This window comes from Sturnus vulgaris, chromosome 1, assembly GCF_052056855.1.
Source record: "Sturnus vulgaris isolate bStuVul1 chromosome 1, bStuVul1.hap1, whole genome shotgun sequence".
Taxonomy (NCBI): domain Eukaryota; kingdom Metazoa; phylum Chordata; class Aves; order Passeriformes; family Sturnidae; genus Sturnus; species Sturnus vulgaris.
This window is the reverse complement of record NC_142243.1, coordinates 17,805,577-17,830,611: the sequence shown is the minus strand read 5'-3', so window position 1 is coordinate 17,830,611 and position 25,035 is coordinate 17,805,577. Positions and strand designations below refer to the sequence as shown.

The window sequence follows — 25,035 nt, the reverse complement described above, 5'->3', positions numbered from 1 at the left end:
TTATCATTTATTTTCCAACATAACATATTGTTGTTAAATGGACAATCTAAGCTTAAGTATATTAGCATCAGTATAATACAATATTTATATTCATGTAAAATCGTGAAACCTTTTGTATACAGTTTCATAATTTTTCAACAGCAAAGTTGATTTCCCAGTGAATGAAAGCCAGCATCACTTCTTTCTGTAAACATTCTTGTTGCCATTACATTGTCTTAAGTGATATCAGCAGAATACTTGATTAATGGCAAAAAGCCAAAGTACTTGATTTGAAGTCAAAACATTTTACATTTTCTGTAAACAGTAAAGTATTGAATTATGCAGCTTCCTTTTTTTTCCATGCTGCAAAAGTAAACTTGTTGGGACAATTTTTATTTTGTATCTATCCAGTATTCTGTGATAGTATATAATAGCTTCTATGTTCTAGTTTCTTAGAAGAAACTACGAAATTTTATTTCTTCTTTCCTCCTATGAAGATACACTGGTGCAGCCTGGTAATCTGTCCCATCCTTTTTCCTTGGCTAGATTTTTCTCTTTCTTGAGTGGAAACAGAGAAACAAAGGCCTAGTACATTAAGCAGGAAGGGCCTAGGAAAGAATACACAGGAGAAGCAGTAAGGCTGTAAATTTGTGGTATCCATAGGGAGAGACAGTTTCCAACTTACTTTATGACATTCTGAGGGTGTGACTTAATTATTCTCCACTGTCCTAAGAAACATCTTTAGGGACAGGTCATCTCTCTTAAAGGCACAGCACTCCAAGCAATGGATATCCATGTCCATTTGTAAAATGTTAAAAATCTTCCAGGATTTCATTCCTTCACAGCAGATGTGTGTTGAAAAAGCAGTTTGGTAGCTGGAAATCATTATGGGTCTGTCTGTGATAGTGCAGCCCAGAGGAAAGGCAGGTGTTTCATCTAGCAGACACTTGCCTCGCATTTCATTGCTTCCCACATTTCCAGGGCTGAAAAGCAAGGAGTGTGCTTTGGAGTGAAGCAACCGTCCTAAACTTACACTGATAAAAATGTTACATTTTTACACTTAATATTTCATATTAGCTATATGCATGCAGTGTGCCTACACCTCATTGCTTGAATAGACTTCAAAATGTTATTCAGAAGTAAGTCTTCCAAGTAGAAAAAAACATTGCTGGGTACTGTGGGTGTTGCACTTCATTTGAGATCTGAGGGACGAGCTGATAAACAAATGTATCAGTGTTTGAAAAGAGTTAAACTGAATGTTTTTCATGTTATGCATCGGCTATGCGGGAAATAACAGTTAAAAGCCTACACTTTCTGCACAAAACCAACAAGAAAGGTTTGACGTTTGGAACACTTAAGAAATTCATAAAATCTGTTTCAAGAAAGCTCTAGGCCTTTCAGGTGTTTTATTTTTAAACATCACTGGGCATTGCTGTATATCACAGAAGCTACATGAATGAACTGCAATTAACTACTTTTTCTTTCTTCTTTAGGTGTTAGCAGACAGAATTGGCATTGGCTGTAGTTTAGTTCGTGGCAAGTATAACAGAGCTTGGAATGAAGTTAAATTGGTTGAACACTCTCCCGAAGGGCTTCTGCTTCCTCCTCAAGAGTATGTTGTAGATGTAATGTTTGAACCAGGCCGTTTGCTAAAACAAGGAAGTGTAAAGGCTGATCAATACAAATATATTTCATAATCTCGATGAATTTCACTGAAATAAATATTTTAACTATGTTTGCAGTGCTGTATTTATGAAACATGAGGGAGTTCATATCCAACTATCAAAAAGAAGTGTATCTGGTATGTTGTCTTAAAGGTTTAATTAAATGTGGTTTTGGTATCTAGCTTCAGTGCTTAGAAACTATGTTAATTTTTTTATTACTTTAAGACTAAATTGCAAAGCCACAGATTAAAATTTAGTAATCATTAATAATTGTTGTGTGCTAACATTACAGTGTTTATTAAATAGGCTAAATTCCAATACAGCTTTTTTAAAAATTTTCCTTCTAATCCCATGCACATTTATAGGAATTTCATGTCCATAAAGCAATAAATGTGAATATATCTGATGAAATAACAAGACACCTAAAAACAACCGGACAATTTTTGTATGAAATAACCTAAGAACTGAGAACTAGCACTACAATAACAGTATACTTTCAGCCTCTGTAGAAAAAAAGTCCCATTTATATTTCTTAGAACTTGGCAGAGTTAATATTTACAGATAGTAGGATACTCTGGATGAAAGTAAATAGTTTGGCACAGGAAAGACAGATGATTGCTAAGTTAGTGCTTGTGATCTGTTTAAGTTCTTTATTTTTGACTTGAAGATAAAATGGACTCTGAGAAGGCAGTGGTTTTAGAACAGAGAATTGGTATTTCTTGCAGCCTTGGGTAACGTGGTGTTGCTGAAGAGCAGCGGGGCTTTTAAGAGAGGTGAAATACTGGTTAAAACACTCTGGTAAACACTTCCTGGTGAAACTGTCAGGAATGTACTGGAGTATTTCAGAGAGCACCACTATCAATTGAGTTTACTGTGGAAAACTGAGAGAATGCACTGTACAGCAGTTACAGCAGTTAGGCCAGTGCAGGCAGTTCTGTTATACAGACCTGAATTTCAGGAGACCAGAACACCTACAGCAAGGCATTTACTTCCTGCCTACCAAAAATGTGATTAAAAAATTTGAGGTCTGTGTTCTTTTAGCTTTTTAATGTTTGCATAAGCACAGTCACTTGCCTTGACTGCTTTGGGTTGAGGAGGAGGTTTGTATCTGTTGTATTCATTACTGCTCATGAGCATGATCCCACCATTCCCTCTCCTTCCTCCTCTGACATGCAGCATGATTTCCTGGTAGCCCTTAGGGGAACATTTTATCTTTATGTTGTAAATTCGTTTATATGGCCTCATGTTCATTTTTTTTTAACCTTATGTTCAGCAATCCTCTAGACAACAGAATGAAAAAGAAATCTGGAAACAAAATGCAGGATGTACTGGCAGAACTGGGAGAAGGGTGAGGATGTGTTTCTTATCATTGTTATGTAGCAGGTAGGAGACTGATGGAAAGTCATATGCTCTCACTGACAGGTATGATTGGGTATAGAAACCCACAACTTTGAAAGTCCAGTAAATTTAAGTAAAATAAGAATTAATTTCCTGCTAGCTATCAGTTTGTATAGTTTTCTTACATTGGAATTTCATTACTTTGTATTGGAACCATAATGTTGAAGTATGACTTATTGTGTTTGAGGAGGTCTTGAAAAGAAAGCAATTTCTGTTGTTTCTAATAAAAATTGATATAAAAAATAGACAAAATGCAGTTTTTCAAAATAAAAATTGAGAAATTTCTAGACATATAAGCTCACTTTGCATAAAATAATTGTCTAAAATACTGTACCCTTCATTGTATGATGCAGAATTTGATGATCCAGAAATGTTTTATGTCTTTCACAGTTTTAAACTTTGTACTGTCTGAGTTCTGTCACTTCAAAATTGTAATGCACTTGGATGTCAGAATTAAGATATAGGTAGAATATAAACACTTCAATCTAAAATTGTTACTTTGAAAACTGCACTTTATTTGTCAAGTAAGTAAAGAGATGCCACACTTTTATTTGAGGTTAATCAGGGACCTGTAGTTGTGTCCATGGCCTGGTGAAGAATTCCCCCACCCTTGATAAGAGCACCTCAGCTCACACTCATTCCAGAACTGAATCAGAAAACAAAATGTTTAAGCATTTCTGCAGGGCTCAGCTGGGTGAATATTCCCAGGACATGCCCAGCACACACCATTTGGTTGGGCTGTGCCTGAGGGAATTGATCGCCTACCTTCATTTACGGAGCAGATGGGGAAGGGCTTTTTTTCCTTTTACATAATAGTTCACTGGGCAGATCAGTCACATAGAACTAGTCAGGCTTGATGCCTTCCTAAGCATGAACAAAACAGTCTGCAGCTACCTCTTTGCAGGATCTGTTCTGGCCACTAAGCACTCTGCATTCCTTTTTGAAGATCTGCTGTTGTGTAGAAAAGAATGCAGAATTAATAGACTACAGAAACAGAAAAGTTGAGCAACCTCTTCAACTCAATATTTGGGAGTAGCAATTAGGCTTTTCCTTTGGGAAAAAATAGTCTGCGTCTCCAGTACCCACTTCCAGAAATATTCTTATATTTTACTGCCTAGACATATAAATTTCTACTGTAACATGTAGAAACTGTACCCTACCTGGAACCAGATCCTCATAATTAGGTGCTCTCCTGCAAGGTGAAAAGCTGTCTTAAGCAAAGGTAAGAACTGAGACAAGGTTTATTGCTCCACAGCTGTAACCACCAGGCAATGACACAGAAATGGGCCTCATGGCCAGCAGCTGTGCAGAATGAAAACCAAATGAGATGTGCTCAGCTTCTTGAAAGAGAGGGCATGTAGATGGTTATCCCAGGACAGTGATGGGCCTGGAGATCCTGATTTGAATGAGGCACCCCCAAGTCATCCTCACTGTGGTCTGGGCTTCTGAGAGAAGCTGGCATGAAGTCTCTTTCCTCCTGTTCATGAGAACTGCCCAACTTAGTATTAACTGTGCAGAAATAATGAAGTTCCCTGCTCAGTTTCCTGCATGGTGTCTCCCAAGGCATCTGCAAGTGACATACCACACATACACACACAAATATACACCCCACTGCCCCCACTACTCATTAAAAAGAATTTTGGTTTTAATTTGGTATTGAAAAGCACAATGCTTAATATGTAGCACATCTGCATATCAATAAATACAAATCTGGACTGTGTGGATATAAGGTCAGGTATTATTCCTACCTGTCTGATGAATGTGAGTCTGTAAAGCAGCAGACCAAATTGATGGTGGTATCAATGGGATTGCAAGTTCCAGCAGAGGTTTTGGTATGAGAGAATCTAATGCTTTGGCCCTGCAAACCTCTGCTTTTGCTTGTTCTGTGTGTCTGAGACCATTGTGGCTAAGGGAGTAATTCCAGTCTCTGCAGATGAGTTTTTGGCTGAGATCTGTTTTTGAGGGTGCTTCTGGCAAACACCTCTCTGCAGAAGTGGACTCTTCTTCCCCCTGCCGGTGCTGAGGCAATGCAGATTGCTGGCAGCAGCAGCAGCTCTTCCATGCTTCTCTTCTATTGCCCTTGATCCCTGAGCAGTAGGAACACTGCTCAGGGATCATTTATTTTCTCTTTATGTTTGCAGGGAACAACTGCAGTGTAATTTATAGATTTGGGACATTCCAAATAGTTTCTGATTACCCACTGCTATACTAGAGCATTGGCAGGACATCACTCCCTCAAACCGTGCACTCCCATGCCTGTATAAATTGAAATGAACTCTTCCTCCAGAAAATCTGTTGCTGATTAACTCTGGATCCTGAGAAGAATCCAGGGCTCTCGGAACAAAATACATATTTATTTTCACATCCAAGAGGAACTTTTTTCTGTTACTTTTCTCACTAAACTTGTCTTCAGGGAAAAACAAGTCTTTATTAGTAAACATGGGCTTTGAATGGTGACAAATTATTTCATCTACAGCTTCTTTGCATGGATCTGCACCTCCTCTACTACATGATGCATTTTTCTGTAAATCCAGCTCATTATTGACATAGTGTGTCAGAATGGAAACTGCAGAGACAGTAGACACTTACTGGCCAGCCTGTCAAGTTAGTTCAGACATAAAAGTGCACTAAAACATTTATCATATTCATAGCCCCCTTGCTGGGTTTATACAAGGGTCTTCCTCCCAACTACTCTTTGGCACTGGCTATTTTCCTTCAGAAAACTGAAAAAAAGAAAAAAAAGAATCCACATGTAATTAAAAGCCCAAACACATTGCAACAAAGTAGAAGAAGAAAGCCTAAGAATGGACAGACAGACTCAAGCCAGGAGTCTGTCCAAGAAAGTAACTCATCTCTGACAATAATCAGTATAGAAAAGGTAAAGAACATAGCTCAAATATATTTCCAGAGTACTCTGCTAGATTCAGCACTTCACAGCTGAGGGAATTTCTCTGTGTCTAGGGATTTTATAGCACATTTACACAGAGATGAAAACACATAACACAGATATGCCTGTACAGCCACTCACTGGCACATCCAATACACTCTACAGCTGTACCCCTGTACCTTCTCTCCTCCCAGGTAGCTGTACCTCTTCCCAGATGGCACAGAGGGAAACAACCAAAGGACTCTGCTCTAGCACTGGCTGTGGCCTTAGGAATACAACTGTGTATATGGGACGTGACATTTCAGTTCACCAGAACTACAGCAGAACTTTGCAGATAAATTAACAGCTCTTTAGCCCTCTTAATGAGATTATTTTTCTATTATACAAACACTGTCTCTGACACTGAAGCATATCAAAAATAGTCGAATAACTTTATCTGGCCTTCCTTGTCCACTGTCACCCAGGCAGAATTTAGAATTCTTGTGCAACCCCAGCCCACTCACAGGTGGAGTAAGGAGCAGAAAAGGCCTGACTGCTGTGTAAGAGCTGCTCAGCTGATGCCTTAGGTTTTACAGCAGTAAACAGCACAGCAGAAACAATCACATCCCCGTGTTATCAACAATGTTTCCAGCACAAAACCAAAACACAGCCCTATACCAGCTACTGTGAAGCAAATTAAGTCTATCCCATTCAAAATCAGCACATCTTTTTCTACAGATCAGCAGTGCTTCCCAGTTATAAGAAGGATTTGAACAAAGCCCCCCCACACCATTGCATGTTTTTAATTCCTTTTTAGTATAAGCTTCTCTGAACAAGGTGCTTTTAGTGACACAGTCTGAAAGAAGATTCCTTAAAGGCCAGGTGTCAAAAAGATATTAAAGAGTCAAAAGGCTTTTCAAAATGTCAAGTCATTAGTTTTAATTGGCATTAGGGAACATATTATGAAAGACTGGAGGTCTGCTCAGTGTCCCAAGATATAACAGATGTTGGTAATGATATCTAATTTCCAAAGTTGGAGAATTCTCTAACAAATGGGCACTCTTAAGACACAGTTTATCTGTGGTAGATCACACAGAAGAATCACATGCTGTGAGTTCCAGTTTCTTTTCATTACACTATTTTTTTTGCAGACTTCTAATGTAAGTGGGTTTAATCCTAGATCCACCTGCTATTAATGGGAGCTGCATTACCAAAGAGAGAACTAGGTGGGTAAAGGCTGGCTCCTAGGTATAAATATGTGCAAAAAAGTCAGGGACTGTAAGCCCAAATACTGGGTTATTCAGGTACTAAATTTCATCAGGAACTCCCAATGACAAGACAGTATCAGGAACTGACAGGGACTTGGACTTTGCAGCACTGGGCCAAATTTAATGTTAGGTCTAAGTAGCTCACTGCAGTTTCCACAAGCCAGGAGCTGTGTGGCATGTGGTACAGGTCTAAACACAAATATGAAATGCAGGATGAGCTCAGAATGCAGTGTTCCATGTGCCAAGGATCACACTGGTCCAATGCTCAGGGCGCTTTCTTCAGAGCAAAACCTCTGGTCAGAAATCTGGAGTTATTTACACAGGGATTAGTCTGTAGCATTTGTTACCATGGGATAGAGGAGGGATGGGAGTCATAGAATCATAGAATGGTTTGAGTTGAGAGGTATCCTAAAGATCATCTCATTCCAATCCCCACAGTGGGCAGGGACACCTTCCACTAGTCCCAAGCCCTATCCAACCTGACTTTGAACACTTCCAGGCACGGGACATCCACAGCTTCTCAGGGGAACCTGTTCCAGTGCCTCATCCAGGAGCTACCACTGATTCAGTGCATTGTTGCCACTTGCTGTGTATTTGCTGAGCACGGAAATTCAGTAGTAAAGAGTAGCACAGATTTCAGTCAGGTCCGTGCTCAGTTTTGATACTGAAACACTGCTGAACATTAGGTATGGTGGGAAGGTATCTTTGCTTGGCACTCAGAAATTAAAGCAATTCACTAACAAATGGGCTAGCAATACTTGGCCTACCAGTATTTCTTCTTGCTAGATGAATGGCAGTACAGTGTAGAAATAAGAGGTCCATGTGAAACCTAGAGCCTGCTCTGACCCTTTCTATCCTCTTCCTACATAGCAGATATGGACAAAAACATTTACCACACCAGCATGGACTCAGTACACTCTGCCTTTTAAAAAGCTCCTCACCTAAGGTTCCCACATAAGTAGGTTGTCCCCACAGATCTGGCCAGATTTTACATCACATGAAGCTGCAGAAGTTTTTGCTCAGCTCAGAGTTGCTCAGATAGGTTCTGGAAAAGAAACCCCACTCCTGTTCCAGTGGGAGCAGGGTGTGCTGGGCCAGACTGCCACCAGGCACTTCATTTTCATGAAGTGGAAAACCAGCTCATGCCTTGAGAACAGAATGCTAGTTTTTTCAACAAAAATAAATCTTGGGGGGCTCACCTAAGAGAGAAGGATAGAAGATTCATAACTTCATTTACATTAATCCCAAATTTAAAAATACATCTAAGATGAATGAGTGGGAATAAAACTTGTTCTAGTGAGTCTCATTCCTCAGTAATTCCCATTTTCTGGGAAAAAGGCAAACTCTGTTATCAGGGAAGTCACTCTATGGATGAGAGCCATTTTCCCAATCAGAGTGTGAAGCATGCCCTACTCTTAAATCATTTATATTTTACTTTTTTATGATGCAACCATGAATTAGCTTTTTCTGTATTTGTAATGAGAGAATAGAACAGATGGTCAGGGCTTAGTTTAGGGTGATAAATCCATTAAGATAACCTACAGACTTTGCTGCTATGGCAGTTGCTGCCAAATAAGTGTTCATTCAATTTTCTTTTCAGGCTTTGGGTACTGTGTGGAAGAACCATCTCAGTTCTTCACTACCTTGGGCTAAAAGGGATAAGAAATCACACACAAATTTGTGGAATGTATTATTACTGTCTATGTGGCTGAAAGAACTTGGATGGTATGACATGGGGCATGCATAGGGCAATGCAGGGAAATAGGCTGGGTTTGCTGCTCCCAACAGCTGCCCCTGAAGACACACATACTTCATTCCAGACTGCATGTCTACTTTTAGCTGAATCAATGGCTCAATTGCAGAGTTAAGTTTTCTATCAAGGAGTGATTGTAAACTATCCATTTAAGTTTGAATTCATGCCTTCACTTGCTATGCAAGAAATTTCTCAAAGCATTTAGAATGCTAGAATAATTTACACTAGACAGGACCTATGAAGGGCATTTGGTCTAATCCAACTCAAAACATTTGTCACAGTGGACCAAACCCATAGGTCTCTTCCAACTGGAACGATTCTATTCTATTCTATTCTATTCTATTCTATTCTATTCTATTCTATTCTATTCTATTCTATTCTATCCTGTTCTGTTCAAATTCTACCCTTAGACTCCAAAAGAGGGCTCCCACTTAAGCTAGTCCACAAATATGACCTATTACTTTCCAAAAACAAAGGTTAGAATAATCAGATATCCTATAACTTATGATTAGCAAAAAGAGATAATAAACCATAAAGCAAACAAAGCAAGAAGTTGTTCATTATTTCTGATGATGACCTGAATCACATCAGGCTGCTCCATAAATGAATCTAAGCAGAATCCATAAATCAGCTTCAGGGAGGTTCAGATTTGCATTCAGTCTCTGTGTGTCTCTGGAAACTAGCAGTACCCTTTTCTAAGGTACTTTGGCACTTCTGCTTCTAATAGATTTTGCCAAAATCCCTTTCCATCACTGGAATTCAGCACCAGAGCACTACCACATATCGTTAGATAGTGTTTCCTTATGGAAACAGTATCTCCATATACCAAGAGCTCATCATTTCGTCACACCTGAGTGGCTAGAGGCTGGCTGTGGAGCTGTATCAAGTCTATCAGAGGAGAGAGAAGATTCTGAGGAAGGATATGGAGTTCCTGCAGTATCTCCTACAAAAGCACGGAGGGTTTCCGTGGAGGAAACAGAGCCCCTCACAGGTACAACCCATCACTGAAGGGCTTATGCCAGACCCCTGTTCTTCACTCCTCAGGCACCTGGCACACAGCACCCCTACATATGACAGGTCCCAGACAAATCGTTGCATGGTGAGCTCCCACATGTTTCAGTAGAACCACCCCATAAAAATGGGCATACCTTAGGAGCAGAGGAAAACTGATTGCATACAAATGCATAAAAAATAAAACCACCACAATTTCAGTGTTTTCTTCCTCCCACGGTAATGTCAAGGGGCTTTATTAACAAAAGCTGTGTAAGCAGAGGTTTAAATTTGAACGGGTTTTTTTTCACTTCTGCACCTCGTTGCTTCCTGGCTGACTGCTCAGTATCTGCCAGCATAGGCATTTCGTGATGCTCTGCTGTCCCCACAGCCATCAGTCAAGACAGAGCCTGAGCTGGGAAATGGCTGGAGCCCCAGTAAATATTAGCAGGATTGTCTGGACTCTGACTTCTTCCCTCTTTCCTTCTGCTCTCACCTATACATGTGATGTTGCTGCTGCCTTGGCACAAAGCCACACTACAGGAGGAGGTGAGGAGCTTCTCCCCATCTACACGTGTCTAAGGGGACACTGTGCTTTGGATGAGCCACCCTTCCCTGGATGCAGCTTGTGTACATGCTGGAGACAGGTGACATTTTTAACAGTAAATCTGCTGAATTACAACTCAGGGAGAATTTACTTGAAAATTTACATAATGTAGCTAGGGGAGATTTTTAAATGCTTCCCCTTGTGCATAAGGGAGAAAAAAAAATAGGAGGAAAATTAAGTAACAGCTTAATTGGCTTTCAGAACAGTCTATAGGGAGAGAGGCAGGCCGGATGTCTGCCTAGCTACACGGCTTGGTGTGTGCTGTAACCATGGGAGGCAACATTACAGGCATGACAGGACAATGATTTGGTTTTTCAGCACTGAAGATCTGAAAAATGAATTACCTCCAGCTGGGGGGTTGTTTTCCACTTGAGGAAGACCTGTCATGCTGGTTTGGATGACTGCAGGTCAGGCTTCTGTTGGAGGGGAAAATGGAGGATTTTCTCCTGCTCTGTCATGCACCACCTCAAATGTGGATCACAGATGTTGGGATGAATGGGATCTGCCTCTTCCACCACTCCCCTCATTTTAATCCAGGAGTGGCTTGTACTGAACGAGTAACTGAGTGGATGATGAGGCTTGGGCTGATGAGCCTGATGCATTGTGCTCCTTCTGCTCCCACTGCTGCCCAGGCCCGCACTTCCCTCTTTCAGAATCTGAGGAAAATGGTACAGCAGCAGACCTGTGTTGATTCAGTTCCCACTGCCTCAAAACTGCTGCATTCTGGGATGGTACCAGTAACAGAGACCTGCAAGAAAGATACTGACAGTTCATTTTTAAAATTTAATTTTGTCTTTAAAAAAAGCACCAGTTAAATCAATATCAATTACATGAAAACATGTAAGTTTCAGGACTAACCACTTTCTTTCACCCTCCTTCATTTCTCAGATAATTCAGGGAGAACTCTATTGATTACCTGTCCTCAGGAGCAAACACCATCTGAGTGAGATTAAGACCAGGAAGGTGGGGGAAATGCCTCTTTTCTACAGTTGAACTGGAGACAGAGGCCAGGAGTGATACCATCACCTGCTACCAGTTTCTAGCCCTAAGCCACTTGCCAGAACTGGAAGTGTCAGATTGGGTCTCTCCTCACCAAAGGCTCCCTAGCATGTTCCAACTCCCTACCAAACCATGGCTAAATTACTGATATAATATGCCACGGGGTAAGCTAGAAAGTGCTTGGATCATCTTGGATCTGAAAAGATCACAGGATCATCACTTCCCAAAATGGCTGAATGTGGAAAAATATTGTCCCTCTGCCTATAGCATGGATGCTGCCTTCTGCCAGCACCAAAGTGGGGTGGCAACACCCTCTCCTCCCTGCCAGCAGCACTGTTCCCCAACATCCTGAATCACAGTCCTGAGGACTCACAGGCATCACACTCCAGGATTTTTTATCTCCACTGTGTCTTATTACACAGGACAAAGCCATGCCCTGCTTCCCCCTGCCACTGCACACAGTGAATGCACCATGTAGGAGCCTTGCTGATATCCATCTTTTGGTGCAATTCTCTGTGGATCTGAGCAGAGGCAGTGATTATAGCCATGGTACTGATCAGATGCTATGTTGGATGTCTTCAGCTGCCATGGAACTCACTGTCTTAGGCATAAGGATGGTTCAATACAAATGTGTATATACAGGACTGATCACACAAGACTATTTTTTAGCTTTGATTTTAGAATTAGGCTAGAAGAATTAGACTAAAAGAAAGTAAATTTGTATTAAGTATCATTATTAATTTTGTTATGCTATGTAATCAAAACACATCCTTCCACATCCTTTTGTAATGATGAACCAATTCCAAATCAGAAATGTAACTATTGGAAGAAAGGCAGACAGTAGCATTAAGGCTTGACTTGGAAAACTAACTCGTGTTTAGGTCTAACTTTTAAGGACAGGCTGCCAAACTAACACACGTGTCCTATTACAGGTCTATTTATAGGCCAGGCCAAGGCAGCTGTGACTGCAAATCACCCCAGGAACACAGGAAACCCTCAGATGGCACAGCCCCTTCGCCATTCCTGGATCAGTGGAAGAGCAATGCCTGTAACACCAGGCCAGCAAGAGGACAGCAAGAGCGCTTTTGCATGCAAGTACCAGACCTGTTTTCCTTAAAAGCAACCTAGAATGGCTGTAAGCAAATGCCTCAACAGGATTTTGTCATGTTTACACCTGCAGTGAGTGTTCATTTTTAAGCTATAAATACATACTGTAAAATTGGGTTTTTTTGCAAATATTAAGATGAATGTTATATGTATAATGTTAAAATAACTTTGCTGTAAATATATAGTTTTTATTTCTGCTATTAACAAAACTTAGACCTAGTAGGGGGATAGCTGATATATAGTTATGCTTGTAATCGAACTGCCTGTGTGGTTGGGATAACCAGCGAACATATGGTGAGGACCCTGCTACTGATAGGCCAAGTATCAGCACCTGCCAACCTAAGAAAGTATGGACCAAGGCCCAGACTGGAGGTGATAATGAGAATGGACTAAAACCGCAGACAAGAAACACTCATGCTGTAAAAAGGCGGGCCCAAGGAGTGGCCATGTTAAACAGTTCCTGAGATATGTAAAGTAGTTTGCAGAAAAGCTTGAACATGCATAATGGTTTATGAATTCACAACAGGCTCATGTAATAGAAAAGGTATTTAAAGAGTGACTCCAAAAATAGTAGGTGTGCTCTTGGTTGAAGGCCAAGCACCCAGCCGTTAACCCTTTGCTTTATTATCTTTGTCTCCTACTGTCTTTTATTAAACTTTTTTTAATTTTACCAGAAGAGTGAACCTCGTTTTTCACACTGGTCTTTTCGCTTCTCGGTAAGAAGTGATTGAAACCTTTACCTGCAAATGCCGCATCGGCATTTAAGCGGGTGCTCTGCTCATTGCTTTTATGAGGTCTGATTCCTTAGGTGGAACGCAGGGATTACACAAGGCCGGCGTTTCCCGGTCCCGCCCCGCCGCTATGGCGGCTCGTCCGCTCGGGAGGATGCTCGGGAGGATGCTCGGGAGCCGCCGCCTGCTCCTCCTGCTGCGCTCGCCGCTGCCGAGCGCCCGCGCTGCGCACAGGGGCACAGGTACCCCCGCCTGGGCGTAGGGAGGGGGAAAGGGCATCTGTCCCGTGCTCGCCGTCTTCTGGCCACTTAGGAAGGGCTGCGTTAGCGTCCTGGAGGTTTTTGTCTTGAACTGGCAGGCTAAACTCTATGATTTTTGGTTAAATATCATTTTCAAAGTAATTTCCTCCTGCCCTCCGCCCCCTCAGTTTCACCTCTACCTTGCAAGAGATGAATACAGGCAAGCGTTCGTTCCTCAGGAGCTGATTGTTTTTCAAGGATCCCGTGCTGATAGGCTGGCAGGTAGTTCCCCACCTCAGACCTTTTGATTAAGAAGATATTAAACTATTTTACTCGCTGTTTTTCAGCCAGTCTATTAATTCTTTGCTGATCCCCTACCACCTTAAGTGTGGTGTGTACAGACTCACAGGATATGTTGCTGGAGGTTTGCACTATGGTGGATGACTCCTGCTCTGCTGTTGTGTGTCCCTTCCTTAACAATGGCTTCATTTCTCTTGAGCTGCAGGTGTTGATTTCTTCCAGTCCTCCTTCTTAGCACCACTTTACACTGGGGTTTGTGGAAGCTGCCAGTGTTCCACAGCCCACAGATGAACATTACTTCTGGTTTCTGAGGGTTTCCAAGAGGTTTGCCAAAACTTTTAGTGAAACCCAGGGATGAAGAAGGAGCACCGGCAGATCAGCAATTATCCTGAGCCAGGGCAGAAGTCTGTGCTGGGAGAGAGGGTGATGCTTTGGATCATAGGTGCCCATTTCCTTTACAAGCCTTCCCAAGCAGTTTTCTGGAGCTGCTCTCTGGATGTAGCACACCAGCTGGAAAGCATATTCAAAGTCCTGCACTTGCCCCTGCTCATGTCCCTGAACAGCCCTCTGTGTTTTTGCATAGAAACTTTGGGAGAACTGAGATGATGATGGAAAGCATCAATGGAATCTAAGCTATCTTTCTAAACTATCTTTCTATATCTAATTGAAGACACAGGGCCCCTCACTAAACAAGCTGAAGCAGCTGCTGCTAAAGACTGGAAAAAAAAATTGACTCCGGAGCAATTCTATGTTACACGAGAAAAAGGAACTGAACCGGTGAGCAGAGGTGCTAATGCTGTGCAAGGGTGAGCCATCTCCTCTGCCTGCTGGGCACAGAAAAATCTGCCTTGGGGAGCTGTCACCACTCACTTTCTTCACAGGGTCTCCCCTGCCTTCCTGTGGATGAAAGTTAGACTCAACAGACGGAACAGGGTGGATTTTGTTCTGACCCAGACTGTTTTGCAGATGAAAAAACATTCTGCATTCTTTTCATATTTTATTGTTGGTTTTGTTTTTTTTTTTCTGGGATGCTTTGCTGCCAGAGCAACTGTTTGTGTAGTGGGAGTAGAGGCCCATCCAGAGGACAGGGAGATCATATTTTTATCCTTTTTATGACCATATGTAGATTAGCTGTGGAAATCTTAAACATAGCGTTCCCTCCCTTCAGGAGATGGGCTCTCCCGCAGGTGCCAGATCACCCACTCATGTCCCCACGTTTCCTCCTTCTGTGAAGGAAGCCATGTAACACTGTGGGTGGAGTGCTGGTTGTCCCTAGCCCAGAGCCAAGACTTCTGCACACATGGAGCATGTACTATGTGAACTGTGCCCAAATCCATATCTGTAAAATAAGGATCCCAGTGCCAGACCATGCAGGAAGGAGGAAAGTCCCTTTGTAAAGCCACTTTAAAGTTGTGGCAGTCCATAGCAGTGCCCTGGCCTTTGGGATCCTGCACATTTCACCAGTTTCTTGGAGGTCATGGCTCCATCCTTGGTACCTGGATGATTTATGCATCTGACTGGTCTCAAAGTTTGTGGGGGTAGGGGGTAGTCTTCACTACTAATCCAAAGGCATCCTCCCCTTCATTTCTTCGGGCTGCTAATGTTTGTTCTTCAAAGCCCCCCTGCGAAGCCTTCTTTTTATGGTTTTTCTCCTGTTTTGAATCTGATTCCTACATGCTTCTTCCAGATGGTGAGCTTTTAAAGACCTGCATTATTAACTTCTCTTTTTTCCTTCCTATTTTAAAAGCCATTCAGTGGGATCTATCTGAACAACACAGAATCAGGAATATACTGCTGCGTATGCTGCAATGCCCCCCTCTTCAGGTAACATCCCCTGGATTTCACAGCATCTTTAACATGTACTAATTGTGGCATGAAGGGCAACCTCTTTTCATGAGTAGCATGGGAAGTGTTGGCCAGAACAACAATCCCTTGGTGCCCAAGTGCTGTGTGTAAGTCTTCCAGGATGACTGTGATGACACAGATACGTGGTATGCCTTTTCCTTGAGCTGATGAGGATTGCCAGTGGCCAGCACTCAGCTGTCACGCTGTGGTACGCCTGTTTCTGCTAACACACTTCTTTTTGGTTGATCATAATTCTCTGTTTAAGAGGTCCTTAAGCCATAAGCTGCTGCAACATACATGTGTTTATGCATGAGTATCACTGTGTGTTTGCTCTGTTCTTGTGCTCCTCCATACTCATCCTCTGCCACTCATGCTGCTGGGCTGGAAAGACCTTGGCCTGCCTTTTCCTACTGTTGTGATGTTCTTATTGTTGGGTCACTCACACTGCAGCTGAGACCTTCTCTTTACCCCCACCCCCTCCTTGTTCCCTAAATTAAATTCCACTATTCTTGCCTTTTTGGTTACATCTACTTTTTAAAGCCTGGCTGCAAATGATTGCACAGTTAACCTCTGTGCTCTTTAGAATACTATATATTTTGCAACTTCATTAATGTCTAAGTAAAAGGAAATAGAGTGCCTTGGAGTAGGATGTGCAGAGGGTGTTCTGTTCTCTGTAACTGAACCAGGAAAGACAGTTTCTCATATTTTTGGTCTAGAAAATAGCCCTTATTTATTCCCAACTGAGAATTGAATGAAATGTGGCTGATTTAAAGGATAAATCACAGATCAGAACTTCAAATGGGATACTAAGGACCAAGAGATCTGGATAGTAAGATAGGAGGGGAAAATGTAATGGATGTATTGAAAATAAACCTAAACTAAGCAATTAAATGATAATTGTGTACAATTAGTTTTCCTTTGGCCAAGTGCAGGAAACTACTGTTATGCAAACATGCATTTGCTTAAATGTATAATTTTCTGTAGAGATTTGCTAATGAACACTTCTAAATAAATTAATTTCTGATGTTAGCTCAGCATTACAAAATATTCTGAAGATAGATATAAAACCTAAAAACACCTTTGGAAAATTCAGATAAATTAGAGAAATTGTAAATCACAAAGCTGTGGAAGACTTCCTTCCATTCCTTCAGATTTTCCTTCAATTTTGGTGTCTTTTATATTAGACAATTAATATTGACAGGCCAACATGAAGAGAGACAAACACTGGAGGGAATTGCTCCTGTTGTTAAACTAGTAACAAAACAGCAATATAAGCAAACAGTCAGGCTGCCCTTTGCACTGTCCAGCTCTCAGAGAATATAAGCACTTCTCCTTGCAGCACAGGATAATGCTAAGCCTGATGGACAAAAAAAGGCCAAACTTTCAGGGGAAAAAAAAAAGCCTTGTAAGAAAATTGGAAACTCTTAAATGTGAAAAATTGTCTGAAAGTATCTTTTCCATGGAGATATTATGCTGTGGAGAACACAAGCCATGAGGGGGAGAAATGGTATTGGATAAGAGATTCATTCATCATATTTATTTCCTAGTCCATTAAAAATGTTCTTTTTTTTAATACATTAGATCATTAGCTACAGGTAAACATGAAGTATTTCTTCGTTTCTTTGAAACATGTGTGTATACATTTATACCAGAATTTATTACCTTCTGCTACCAAATATGCATTTGAAAGAGTTGGAAATACATGGAACAAACCCCTAACCTTTACAGATAGCAAATTGTGGTGCTTTAATGAAGTCTCAAACCTTCATCAAACCATAAACCTACAGCTGAGATTCATACAGCAAAAAGCACTTTTTAGAATTATCTGGATTCCATCCAGGATGACTGAAATAGGGATCAAAGTAAATGACATATGCTGGAGGAATGGTGTGTCGAGGTCTAATCTAATGCATATGTTTAGGGAAAGTCCATTTATCCATAAATTAAGTGGTGAAATACTTCAAAGGACAAATATGATCTTGAGCAGCAATATTTTTGGGTACTAAAATGTTTCTATTAGGGAATCTAAGTGACATTACTGTTAATAAAACCACACAGAGACCATTTCTGTTGAGAGCTAGTTTAACAGCTCAGAAGATTGTTCCTTTAGCAGTGGAAAACATCTACAATAAACTTAAGTAGTGTGAGCAGCATGTAAGGTACAGAGTCAGTCAAGGTCAGATGCAAAACCCACACAGTGTTAAAGACCTTCCTTGACTCTGTGGGTTTTCAAAGAGGATCTTTGTATCTATGTGTGAATAAACATGAGGATTCCTGCGTCAAAAATTAAAGAGTTTTGAGAAAAAAAGAAATAGAACAGATGTATGCCAGGGAAGCTCAGAAGTCATGTGGGGATATGTGTCCCCCAGGTCATTCTTGGGACTCTGTGGCTGGTAGGGACAGTGTTCATATGGTTTTATGGCAGGGAAAGCAGGGAAACTTCTTTGGCTGGAAAGAAACTGGCCTGGAGCCCTAAGGACCTTGATGTACAAACACAGAGTCTGCAAACTGCATTTGCTTCAGAGCAGGCTGCTCCTGTGCTGTGTCCTATTTCTCTCCAGTTTTATGGAGAGGAGGGGAAGGAGAGCATTTCTCACGGCTATTTGTGCATTGATGTAAATGACTCAGCAACAACCCACACTAAAACAAGCCTTTGGTCATTCTGTGCTAGCAAATCCTCTTTTATTTCCATAGCTGCATTACTCAACGGCAGCCCTGTACAAATTATTATAAAAATGCTGATTCATGCACTGTTCTTTGGGTTGAATTTTTAAAGCTTTTTGTCCAATTTGTTTGGCTTCTCTTTTTAAAAGGCACTGCAATTATGATTTTCGGATTTTTCTTCACTGTGTGAATAACCCACCAAAATATACATGGTACATATTACATACTTCGTTTTAAATTCAGTCGTAATTAACATTTCAATCCCCTTGATCAAGAGCAGCTAATGGTGCTGATGTCTCCATCCACCACTAGATGCCAGTAAGAGCATTGCGTTTGTGAAACTGGGAAAAAGCCACGAGAAATCGTGAGGAAGTGGTTGTGGTGAGTCTCCAGACCACTTATCCGAGAAGGATGTGAACCTATCTTCATTTCTTGTTCTAACTCATGCTTGGTCCCTCTTTGACAAGCGAAGGTTCATATTGTTGTCAAAGCTCGCACAGTTTTAAACAGGAGGGATTATCGCATTTCTGTACCAAATCCCTAAAATATCCTTTGATCAAATTTGCCAATATGCTCTAGGCTTTAATATGCAGCTTAACAGTGTTGGTCACCCTGGATGTTAACAAGAGGCACCCACAAGCTGATAGTCTGTTGTACTGTTTCTTATGGCTGTGATTATCTCTTGGGAAAAGTAGATCTTTGTGCTGTGAGGATTTGTCATTGGTTGATTGATGGTTTGAGCAAGGCTTTATTTGATTTTCCAAACCAGCCTGATGGCTGACTGCAAGACAAATCTCTATCATCATTAGGCACGAGCCTGGTCTGGTGAGCCAGCCCAGCTTTTGTCTATTCTTCGTTTCTTCTTATAAACTCTCTTCCCTGAGATTGCTGGATTGGGCCAGGCTTTAAACTGCAACTCTGTAGGTGTAATTCAACTAAAAACTACAGCATAATCTTAGTATGGCATAGTTGTCAGAAAAAAACCTTTTCTAAGCTTTGTAAAATACCAACCTGTCATTGAAACAGAAACAGTGAGGCAAAAAAAAATCTCCTGTTGTGAGCTGATTCAGAATTCCCTTTGGAAAAGAGTTTCCAGCATAGTTTGATGCCAATGAGAAAACTTCTACTGTGCCAAATATTATTCATATTGGTACAACACAGGAATGAAGGAAAAAGCCAGTGTTCTTAATAGAAGCAGACTCTTTTGTAACATCTCTGTTATTAATTAACAAGATCTGGTTTCCACTATAGCTCAGAGAAGAAGTACAATTCTGGGACTGGATGGCCATCTTTTTCTGAGGCTTATGGTACTTGTGGCAAAGATGAAAGTAATACCAATATCACGAGACGACCAGATAACTCACTGGGGTTAACTAGAACTGAAGTTGTCTGCAAACAGGTATGTTTATTTTGGAGATGGTACACAAAGACACAAAACTTCACAGGTAAGTTTTCTTTGTGCCCATGAATAATGTACCTAAATACAGCAATAAGAATTACAGTATCATTGGAGCCATTCTTTCTCAGTCTGTGGTGAAGAAAAGTATGTGACTGGGGAAAGCAATTGTGTATGTATAGCCAAAAGCTGGAGTTTAGACAGAAAATGTACTCCAGGTATGCTGCAAGGTGTGACAAGAGATGGTAGAAGAGACTCTGAGATAGGGTCCATGCATTTGGCCCATCACAGGGACAGTTCTTCCTCATTCAGTCGTGCTAAATATTTGTTATAGATGTTCTTAAAATATGCAGAGATTGAGACACCAGCCACTGGAGCCATTTGCAGCTGTTACTATTAGCCCTGCAGGATGGTGGCTGTGCCCGACATCTCCACAGCTATTTTCTGTAGATTCACTTGTTTCACAGAAGCCACTCTTTTATTTTTTCTAGCTATTTTGACCCCCTCTTTTCTAGGCCAGAAACGTCCAGTTCCTTCAACTGTTCCTTTTTATGCTGTGCTTTTTAATGTGCTCATCATCCTGTTGCTCTACTTTGTATTCTTCCCAACTGACCCTTTTCCTTCTTGGTAGTAGAGATCAAAGTTGGACATAGCACTGCAGCTGAGCCCAGCCTACAGCAGGGGTTAGAGGGTGTTCAGGTGTGTTAGAAATGGTGTTCCTGTTCTTACACCTTTACCTTTCCACAGACCATATTACATAATATTTACTTATTTATTTTGGGACCTGCTGTAATACCCAGGTTCTTTTTCTAAAATACTGCCACCCTTAACCATTTCTTCCCAACCCTGAATCTGTTTCTTACTTTTGTTAAGATATAAAAATATGCAACTAAATTTAATGAGTTGCATCTTGGATTTGGGGTTCTTTTAATGTCTCTGTGTGTCTGTTTTTGTAAACTGTTAAGATTGTTAATGCTGTCCTTCAGTGTGCTTGCTGCAGGCTTAGCTACATCTACAAACGTAACAACAATTTGCTGCAGTCCATTATGTGAACTCCAGGAAGAGTTCACATTTGCAGCCATATGCAGCAAACACCTTCAAGAACCCCAGCTGAAGATCTTCCAGTTTTGTAACGTTGCTGATAGCTTTACTGTGTCTAATATTTTCACCTCAGTAATTTGAGAGGGGAATCCTCAGTTGATCTGTTAGGATGACCTACTAGTGACTTATTAATTAACTTGAAATTTTCCTGAAATATTGAGATATTTAGATCCTCTCATTTATTTCCTGCACTTTTTGGCATTAACAACTTTTGACCTTCTCTTCTGGGATCTGCTTGTTTGGGGGCAGATACTTGCCCACTGACAAGATGTGGTTCTTTGTCACTCCCTAGGAGTCTCCCACTCACACAGCTCTGCAGTGATTTAATCATGAAAGTTTCTTAATTCAGGATAGCACAGTAGGTACCAGCATAATGTTGGTCCATAATTCCAATGCTAATAATGCAATGATAATGGTTTCTGGTCAGCAGCAGTGTTCCCCAGGGCTCAGTGCTGGGACCAGTTCTGTTTAATATCTTTATCCATGATCCATGTGAGGGGATGGGGGACACCCTCAGGGAGTTTGCAGACACACTGAGCAGGGTGGGAGTGTTCATCTGCTGGAGGGCAGGAAGGCTCTGCAGGGCCATCTGGACAGGCTGCATTGATGGCGACAGGCCAGAGGTCTGAGCTTCAACAAGGCCAAGTGCTTGTGCCTGCTCTGCCCTTGGGTCACAACAACCCCTGCAGTGCTACAGGCTGGGGCAGAGTGCCTGGGAAGATCCAAGTTGGAAAAGGTCCTGGGGATGCTGGTCAACAGCAGCTGAACATGAGCCAGTGAGTGCCCAGGTGGCCAAGAGGCCAATGGCATCCTGGCCTGGATCAAGGATGACCTTATCACTCTACAACTGCCTGAAAGGAGGGTGCAGCCAGGGTGGAGCTTGGCCTCTTCTCCCAGGCAGCTGGGGACAGGAGCCTCAGGCTGTACCAGGGAGGTTCAGGCTGGACATCAGTAGGAATTTCTTCATGAAAAGGGTTATTAAACACTGGAATAGACTGCCAAGGGAGATTGTGAAGTCACCATCCCTGGAGGTGTTCAGGAAGCAACTGGGCATGGCAATTAGTGCCATGGTGGTGATCAGTCAAAGATGGGCTCTGTGAATGAGAAGTCTTTTCCTAAATGATTCTGTCATTCTGTAGCAATACAACAATAAAATGGTAATAATTTCTGTTGCAGTGTGACGCCCATCTAGGCCATGTATTTGATGATGGACCCACACCTTCTGGGCAGAGGTTCTGTATCAACAGTGTCTCATTAAACTTCAAACCAGGCTCTGGTCAGTGAGAAGTGGCTCTTTCTGGCTTGCAGAACATTTTTTCTCTGCTTATACAGCATGCTTGTGAAAAAAAAACCTCTCATGTTTTTAATATATAACTCAAATTTTAGTATTTATACTGTAGTAGCTTTGTTTTCCAGCTCTTATCATTGTTGATAAAATGAATATTTTTGTTGTAACCCTTCGGCAGTCTGTCTTTCCATGGTTAGTGTAGTGTGTTGATCTGCTTATTGTATTTTTTAATTAAAAAAAAAATCTGTGCAATGGTTCACATTCACAGCTATCATCATTAACTGTATTGAGGCTGCTGAAATGAGGTGCTCTCCTGAACCTGACTGCCTATTCTGAGCAGTAGTTGTGGCACTCAGGAACACAGATGTACATGGCTGATCATGGCAAAGCTTATATACTTCTGTAAAATCATCATATCCTTCTAAAGGGAAGCAAAAATAACATGAATCTTCAAATAAGGTCTGAGGGGGTTTTTTCCCCCTGATGTGAGAGACCTTTAGCTGAGCCAAGTGACTTTTCTGTGAACTCATAAAAGCAAAGTCCTGAAGGAGGACCTAATTAAAACTATTTCAGGCAATGGAACCAGTGGAGACATGGAGTCTTTCTTCTTTTAAATCAATTATTTTGATTCTGTGTCCAATAGCAGAGTTGAAATAGAGTTTGCTCCAGAAACTTCTCTTACAGCAATTATATGATAATAATGTAATGATTTGTGTAATATTTTCAGACTTTTGTTATCACTTGTGTATTTTAGAATCCAAAAATAAAAATAAATATGGAATTTACTGTACTAGGGGGAAATAAATCAGCATCAAAAACCAGGCTTGGTAAAGTCTCGCTTTTGATGCCTTGTCTGTTCTTCCTTGTATGAGTTTGTAAATACTTCTGCATTCTCCCAAGCACTGTCATTTAGGTTTGCCTTAACAGCAAAATAAATCCTATGTCTGTTAAACTGAGCTTTCCTTCCTTCAGAATTTTTTCCAGAGAAAATAATCTCTGACTCAGAACATCAGCTTCACTAAACTGGCTGGGTTTAAATGCTTCCCTGCTGAGAGTTACTAGGCAACATCTCATTTGGCTCTACCTATAACAGCCTGTTTCCACTCTCCCCACTTTGGTTGCCTCAGTGATAAAAAGGGTGTGTTCATTTACTAGTGTAGTCTTAAAGCTGTTTAATGTCTTCAGAAAATGGACCTCTACTGCACTGAATTTACTTCTGCTCCTTCTGTCTTGGAGCTCTGTGGTTTTTCATTCTCCTCGGCTTTCTACAGGGGTACTCTACAATTCCCTGACATCATAACTCTACAAATCCAAACACATTATAGAAAAAATGATCACCACAGCCAACCTAAACCAGTTTGCTACAGAACCTAAAGCCCACCAGAGGTGTGAAGCAGCATGACTGAAGCCAAGGCTTGGTGCTACTGACTTTATGTAATGTCACAGCTGGGGACAGTCCCATTGCCATCAGAGGTGTCTGTTAACAGCACTAACACACTACTTGCTGTGCCTGTGCTGCATCATGCTCTGCTTCTCAGGCCTGCCCTTGCATCCCCCACTGTATTTTCTGTCTGCTCTGACCAGGCTGTGCATGCCCAGCCTGCTCAGGTCTCTGCTCTCAATAGTCTTCACAGGTGGTGCAGAAATCATTGTCTTTGCACTATCTGAATTCATTTGCTCCCTTAATCTGATACACTTTCATCCACTGTTTGTCTTAAAATCTATTGCACAGCTACTGAAAAGGTTATTTGACCTTTAAAGGCATTCTTTAGTCAGGCAGCCGTCGCTCCTCTCCTTGCATTTCCTAACAGGAGAGGGTTCTCTCAGTAAAGGGGAAGGTATTCCCGCAAGGACTCCTGTGTTCAGCCAAGTGCTGGTGGGAGAAGCCAGCACCTGCCTTAGAAGAGTGACTTTTGGCTGGGATACCAACAGAAATGCTTCTCACTTCCGTAGCCTAAAGTAGAATAGAACTGGCAAAATACTGTTTTCTTCCTGTCCCCAGGGATTCCAGGTCTCACTGACACTTTTTACAAATGAAAGTGCCATACAAACAAAGCAGACCATGGAACTGACAAAACAAGCATCCACACAGACCCATGTGCAAACCAGACTCGGTTTAGTACCTTAGATGGATGGACATGATTGGTGAAGATCAGCTCTTAGTAAAATGCCAAGTTAGTACCTACTACTGACGGAGGGAGATGGCCAGAGAAGAGAGCACATTTATTTCACACCTACAAAGATCATTGTATGCAGCTGCATGCTTGGGGTAAGCAGCCTCCTCACTCATAGAGCAGGATGACCTGAGGAAAGAGTCCTGGAAGGCCCCAGATCAGCTTGTGCAGTGTTACTGACACACAATCACATGAACAGATCCATAGCTCCAAGAAGAGCTGCACTGCATTGGTATGTCACCAAACAAACACAGCAAAGCCCCCACTGAGGGGGAACCAGACACTGAGATAAGCAACCTTGTTCTGCTTCATATGAAAGAGGGGGAAAGGGAAAAATTAGACCATGTGTGTAAAATCAGAGTAATGGCACATCACCTTTCAATGTGGACATTTGGGATCTCTGACCAAAAGCTCTTTGGGGCAGTGCAATTCGTTATCTTCTGTGTCTGTGGTACCAACCACACCACTACAGATCCCAACTAAAGGACCAAAGTGTTATAAGATCATGAAAAATAAAGACCAATAATAATGGAAAGCATTATCAAGGAGTTTCATAGGCTACAAGAATTTCCTTATGTATCTGCAATTACTTTGTTCCACCATAGCAAATAAAGAGCAGTTGCTTTTCTGAGTGGAATATACTCTGCCAGGCAACTACAGATTTAT

The 25,035-nt window shown here is 41.4% G+C and overlaps 2 protein-coding genes and 1 long non-coding RNA gene across 4 annotated transcripts in view; 2 read left to right on the top strand and 1 right to left on the bottom strand.

Moving 5' to 3' along the window:
• The window catches only part of ARMC3 (armadillo repeat containing 3), a 51,774-nt gene extending 48,236 nt beyond the window's left edge, over positions 1-3,538 (top strand). For both annotated transcript variants that reach the window (XM_014882151.2, XM_088160539.1), the window contains one exon: positions 1,473-3,538. In XM_014882151.2, coding sequence (XP_014737637.1) covers positions 1,473-1,676 — 204 coding nt within the window. In that variant the 3' untranslated portion in view covers positions 1,677-3,538. The remainder of the gene's footprint in view (positions 1-1,472) is intronic.
• Positions 72-13,543, bottom strand: LOC148225093 (uncharacterized). The gene is made up of 3 exons (XR_015801885.1): positions 13,372-13,543; positions 10,870-11,273; positions 72-1,628 (listed from the first exon to the last, which is right to left on the bottom strand). It is a non-coding gene; the product is annotated as an uncharacterized LOC148225093 (long non-coding RNA).
• On the top strand, positions 13,470-23,151 carry MSRB2 (methionine sulfoxide reductase B2). Its single transcript, XM_014882152.2, has 5 exons — positions 13,470-13,604; positions 14,572-14,678; positions 15,649-15,725; positions 19,662-19,809; positions 22,084-23,151. Exons 1-5 carry the CDS (start codon positions 13,493-13,495, stop codon positions 22,189-22,191), a joined length of 552 nt encoding a protein of 183 aa, XP_014737638.2. The 5' UTR covers positions 13,470-13,492; the 3' UTR covers positions 22,192-23,151.
• Positions 23,152-25,035: the final 1,884 nt, after the last annotated feature.